This window comes from Danio aesculapii, chromosome 18 (assembly GCF_903798145.1).
Source record: "Danio aesculapii chromosome 18, fDanAes4.1, whole genome shotgun sequence".
Lineage (NCBI taxonomy): Eukaryota > Metazoa > Chordata > Actinopteri > Cypriniformes > Danionidae > Danio > Danio aesculapii.
In genome coordinates this window covers 52,214,128-52,220,127 of record NC_079452.1, presented here as the reverse complement: position 1 = coordinate 52,220,127, position 6,000 = coordinate 52,214,128, and the positions used below count along the sequence as shown (strand labels likewise).

At 31.8% G+C, this 6,000-nt stretch overlaps 1 protein-coding gene across 1 annotated transcript in view; it reads left to right on the top strand.

Moving 5' to 3' along the window:
• Positions 1-368: 368 nt before the first annotated feature.
• plin1 (perilipin 1) overlaps positions 369-6,000 on the top strand; it is a 39,671-nt gene continuing 34,039 nt past the window's right edge. The window contains exons 1-4 of the mRNA XM_056478600.1: positions 369-481; positions 799-994; positions 5,225-5,307; positions 5,435-5,699. Of these exons, the coding sequence (XP_056334575.1) occupies positions 437-481; positions 799-994; positions 5,225-5,307; positions 5,435-5,699 (589 nt within the window). The 5' untranslated portion in view covers positions 369-436. The remainder of the gene's footprint in view (positions 482-798; positions 995-5,224; positions 5,308-5,434; positions 5,700-6,000) is intronic.

Genomic DNA, 6,000 nt, shown 5'->3' with positions numbered 1-6,000 from the left:
ACAATACAAAAAAATCTAAGTAAGAAAAGCATTTTTTGCAGTGTGATTTAATGATCAAACCATTTTTCTACCAGTAAGAAACTTGTTATTTCACAATCTTTTGCATGGGTAAATTGAGAAAAGTTTGTTAGACTTTGGAATTCACCAATACAAACACAGATTTATGTAATTCAGAAAGAGATTTTGAAATCATGAAAGGATTGCCAGTGTTCATAGGTGCAGTTGTTTCAGTCTTTCTGTGATTTGTTGTTGACAGCCTTATCTTGAGTATAGCCTACTAAGTTTTTTTGTGAGATTACTAGACTTAAACATGGTCTAGTAAGCAGCAGCACTCATGATCTAATAATTCTGTCACGAGATATTTGTGTACATGTGGGATTAGACCAGCTGAAGTTTCTCTCCACATATTTCAGCAGCTCATTGAAGACTATTGGAGATGGCGTCTGAGAAAAAGGACACCGGTGAAGTTTTGAAGGATCAGGTAATGTTTCATAGTGAGACAGTTGGCGTCCTCTTGCTGACAGCTCAGTTTTTCTTTGTGAAGGTTGTTGTCTTTCACTTTTTAATTTGAATGCACCTGTTCTTTCTTGAGGGTCAGTGTTGTTTATCAGCATGTCCACAAAGGCTCTAGTCTATTTTAAAGGTAGATCACATAAGTATGACAAAGTTTGGAGTAAAAACTGACTGTTTAGTTTTTTGATGTACTTTTTTGATGTACTAATTTGTATTTTTAAGTAGTTCATTCTTATTCTGTTAAATTAATGATAAGATTCAATATGAATGTGTTTTTCCTAACAGAATGTATTTCTTCGAATCCTCAATATTCGTTCTGTCAATGCTGCTCTGGAATCTATTGAGAAGACGTACATCAGTACGAAGCAGTCTCATCCCATTATAAGCTCTGTTTGTGGCCTGTATGAGAAAGGAGTGAGTAGGGCTGGAAACCTGGCTGTGTGGAGCATGAAACCTGCCCTCCATGTGCTACAGCCCCAGCGTGAGTCTCAGTCTTCTTCTTCTCATAATAATACACATTATTATTATAATATTGTATATGTCTGTCAATGCATAACATCAGCAGTCTCAAACACCTAGTTTCCGACAATGGGATTTATTCTATCTAACATAAAACACTTCTAAAGACCTAAAACTCATCTATAATTACAGGACTCAACAATGAATCAAAACAGTTTATGAAAATTGTCTGAAACTTTTGAACAAAACCTATTCTTGTCTTTTTCCATTTTATGAACCACTTGGGTCACTGATGAAAAACACCAGGGTCATTTCTGACTACAAACAAAAATTGAAAATAATAAAAAGCATTCAAACATAGGTTAAAAAATGTTTTTGTTTATGATATTAATTTGGTAAATTTAAATATTGTATGAAGACTTTGGCAAACCAGTGATTTGATAAACAGTAGCCATGTAGTGGCTTAATTTGAAGTGCCATGTTATTTTACAGATCCATAAAAGACTAAATTATTTTTTTTCTGAGATTTTACCACATAACCCTTTTATGACAAAAAAAATAAACAAATATACCACTATAATATGTATTTTATATATATATATATATATATATATATATATATATATATTAATTAATTCACTGAAAGTTAAATCTACTCATTTGAAAAGAGTTTTGAACTCGCGTTGAATGTAATGAGTTAATTAAATACCTCATTACTTCAACTTAAATTTAAGTTCACAGTACTCATATAGATTCGTTTTTTTAACTCAAATGGTTTGTTGCAATCGGTTTCCTCAAATGGTTTGAGTTGCCTTAACTTATTGGATTTTACAGTACTCAGTTGGTTTGAGTTCTCTTCATTTATTGGGTTTTACTGTGCTCAAGTTGCTTCTTTTACTCAAATGGATTAAGTTCACAGTACTCATTTGGATTAGTTTTTCAACTTAAATGGTTTGTTGCAATCGGTTTCCTCAAATGGTTTGGGTTACCTTAACTTTTTGGGTTTTATAGTATACTAATAGTAATTAATTAATTTTCTTTTTGGCTTAGTTACTTTATTAAATGAGCCAACAACTTATCCAGCATATGTTTTACGCAGCGGATGCTCTTCCAGCCGCAACCTATCACTGGAAAACATCATAGGGAAACATCCATACACACTCATTCACACACACTACGGACAATTTTAGCTTACCCAATTCACCTTTTTTTAATTATAAGATTCCAACTGAGCAAACCATGCAGTGCAATGTACTAGATAAAGCAAATACAAGAATTAGCAAGAAAAATTATCAGTTGCATAGAGTATTTGTGTTTTCAGCAAATGTGCTCAAACTGTTGCATAGGAAAATATACTGCAATTCATTTTCTAGTTTGCCATTAAATTTGTCAATAGAATAAAGATAGAACAAAGCTAATTAATTAGCCCATGCAATGTCTTATTCTTGTATAGGAAGAGTTTTAGTGAGATACTGCCAATTAGAAAATGTGCAGAAATTTTAATGAGCTGTTTTGGTCTTCAACGTGGATATCGATGCTTTAGTGGGGGAGTTTCTGTCTATACACAGTGCGACACGTAAATTACTTCTGACATGTAGTGATACTGAGTTTCTGAAAAGTCAATGTTAAATCTAAAACTTTAGTGATTTGTTTATTGCACTGAATGCCACTTACTTCTGACAAATCTATTGGCATTTAATTGTGATTTATTAGATAACAGTAAAATATCATTTGTTTAGAGAATTGTATTTTTTAATGCACATTGAATTTTAGATTTTTTTTTTGTCTTTTAACAGTCTTTTATGTGTCTTTTTGTAGTTTTATTTAATGAGAACAACAAAAAATACACTTAACTAGCATTTATTTTATACCACTTTATCAATTTATCAATTAGATTTCAATTATGGTGAATATCTTTTAAGACCGTTTTTTTTTCTCCAGCAGAGAGAAAGTTGTTTATCTCCACTTCAGCAACACTAAATTTCCCCTTTGAGTTGTAAATAAATAAAACTAAATAATAATTGGTTCATTTTAAATTAAATAGTGCCTCATTTGTATATTTAAACATAACATTTTAGACAGCTTGAATTGCAAAAAAGTAATTTAATATAATAGGTTAAGGTTCTAATGGTTAATATAAAGATTCCTGATATAATGAGTCACCTGGGGAAGTATTGGTATTTCAAAAATTACTATCCAAATACTATCCACTTACAATGTTTAAGTTGTTGTTTTGCAAATGGTCCTTTAAAAGCCTTCACGTGTTATCAAACATTAATAATTGTATGTAAACTATTATATGTCTTGGGATTTTTTAGAAATAGATTCAAATTAATTCAAATTCACATTTGAGATATGTAGTGCAATTGAGGTTATAGTTTGCCACTGCAAAACTGAACTCTGGGGTCAGTGTTTGGGATTATATGACTAATTGGGCAACAATGTTAAATATTTGAGTTTTTCAAGGACCCACTTAAGTATTACAATAGACTAATCTGCCGAGAGACCTTATTACATTTTATTAAAGCTTTGACTTGCCTGTGTAGATTTCATTTTTGAGATGAGCTAATGCTTGGACAGTCTGTTGCTGGATAATCCATTTTTCAGTATCATGAAAATCTATATGTTGAGAGTATGTAAACTTAATTACATATTTCTGTTGTTTTAATTTTAATAATACTGTACATAGTATAATGTACAGCAAGGATCTATGACATAAAGGTAAATAAAAATAAAAATATTAATCAAATAATTGTGAAAAAAAAAACTTTAGGTTTTCCAATAACTGTAAGAAGGACTACTGTTTTACAGCATTAATAATAATAAGACATGTTTTCTGAACACCAAATCAGAATGACCTCTAGATCTGTCTATCTGCCACTAACAAAGTATAAAAATAACATAGATTTGCAGTATGCTAAAAGATGTTAGCAACATGTTAAACATGTTTCACAGTGTGTTAAAATATGTGTTAAATCATGCTATCGATGTGAAGCATGTTACAAGCATGTTAAAATCAAATAATGATTACATTTCAGTATAAAACTAGTTTGGAACCCATTAAAACATTTTAGCCATATGCTTTAGCATTATAATAAAATGTTAATTCATGCAAGAAATGGGATAGACTGCACTAACACACTGTTAAATGTGTAAATATATAAACATCCTGCATGTTGCTAATTAATCTTAAAGAGCTAAATGTTAAAAATTTAAAGCATCACTTTTAACGATTTTTGTAAATTAGACAGTATTTAACTGTAATATAAACTGGATTTTACTGTAGGACATTTATGCAGTATGTTACTGTATTTTAAGTTACATTGTAAACATTACTGTATATTTTACAGTAAGGATATACAAAACTGTAAATACATACACAACAAGGTAAATAGTGCTATAAATGTGCAGTAAATATAGTATAGTAGTTGCTGTAATTGATTTACAGTAAGTTACTGGCGAATTGAACTGTAATATAAACTGAATTTTACTGTCGAACAGTTGTGCAGTATCTTACTGTATTTTGAAGTTGCATTGTGAAAATGACTGTGTTTTACAGTAATGATATACAATAGTCTAACTACATATACAGTAATAGCGTTATAAATGTAAATACAGTACTTTTGCTGTAATTGATTTACAGTAAGTTACTGGCAAACTATTGCCAGTAAGTTTCTGTAAATTCTGCAGGATATTGTTAACAGTGATGATTTAATTGGATCAATAGCATGCTAAAGATGCTATCAATGGCTAAATCATGCTGACAAAGTTAAAACATGTTATCGGTCTAAGTCATGTTAACCCCATGTTAATTCAAGTTAGTAAAATGCTAAGGTGTGTTAGAAAGATGTTAGCAAAATGCTAACACAAGCAAACAAACAATGAAAACAAGTACACAATGTGTTAAAACAGGCTAGCAGTGTTAGCAAAAAGAAAGCACATAATTGACCATTCAATGCCCCCGCAAACACATAACAATATTAATTTTCATTTTATTTTATTGTTGTGTTTTGATAAGTTTGAAAACAGCTTTTGTAAACAAAAAAAATCTGTTAAACAGTGGATTTAGAAATTAAAGGTCAGCCTCGTAAATTTTGGTTTAGTTATTAAGGCTTAGTGTTAGCTAGGGAAACTCTTTGAAAGGAATATTTAACATTTTTACTGAATGCGTATCCTTCCATGTAAAAGTGTTGCACCTGCAAGTTATAAAACATTAACATATCTCACATATTTGTATAAAAAATATTCATAGTTGTCGCAGCAAACTCACTGGCCTGCAAAGGACTGGACCGACTGGAGGAGAAGGTACCAGCTTTGCAGTCTCCACCTGCTGAGGTAAAATGATTTGGATGTCTAAATCTGTTTGCTAATCCTACTCTCTAAATTGTCAACTGGATTTTCCTTAACTGTGGGCAGACATTTAGCTAAGATGTGGGTAGTTTGTTTGCTTCCTCCACAACAGCTGGCAGCGAACATAAAGGGGCTAGTGTCTTCAACCCTGGAAGCTGCCAAGGATGGGATGATCTGTCCATTCAAACACAGCTCTAATGTTGTACTGGGCAAGGTTTCTTCAAGGTACCAGCAGAGTAAGAACACTCTAAGTGGCGGCATACAATACATCGTGAACAGCAGGCTTGTCTACTTGGCAGAGCGGAGAGTCAACAGGGCTCTAAGTCTGACAGAGAACCTGATCGACTGCATCCTTCCTGGAACTTCAGACAAGAAAGGTATTTTAATTATGTTGTGGTTATTCTGACCCTTTTTGTCCTGCAAAACATAGCCATGTGGTATATCATTGGGGAAATACAAAGTATAAAGTGAAAAATATATAAAATATAAAGTAAATTCGAGTATGGCTAAATAATTGTACTTTTAAAGTTGGGCACTAGATGTCACTGGAACTTCATTGTTAAAATAATGAATTCCCAAAAGATGACTTCTTTGATAACGTTGCATGGGTGCACAATAATACTAGCTCATGTTCACTATATAAATACAAAACCTAAATCTAAATCAAAATGTTGGATG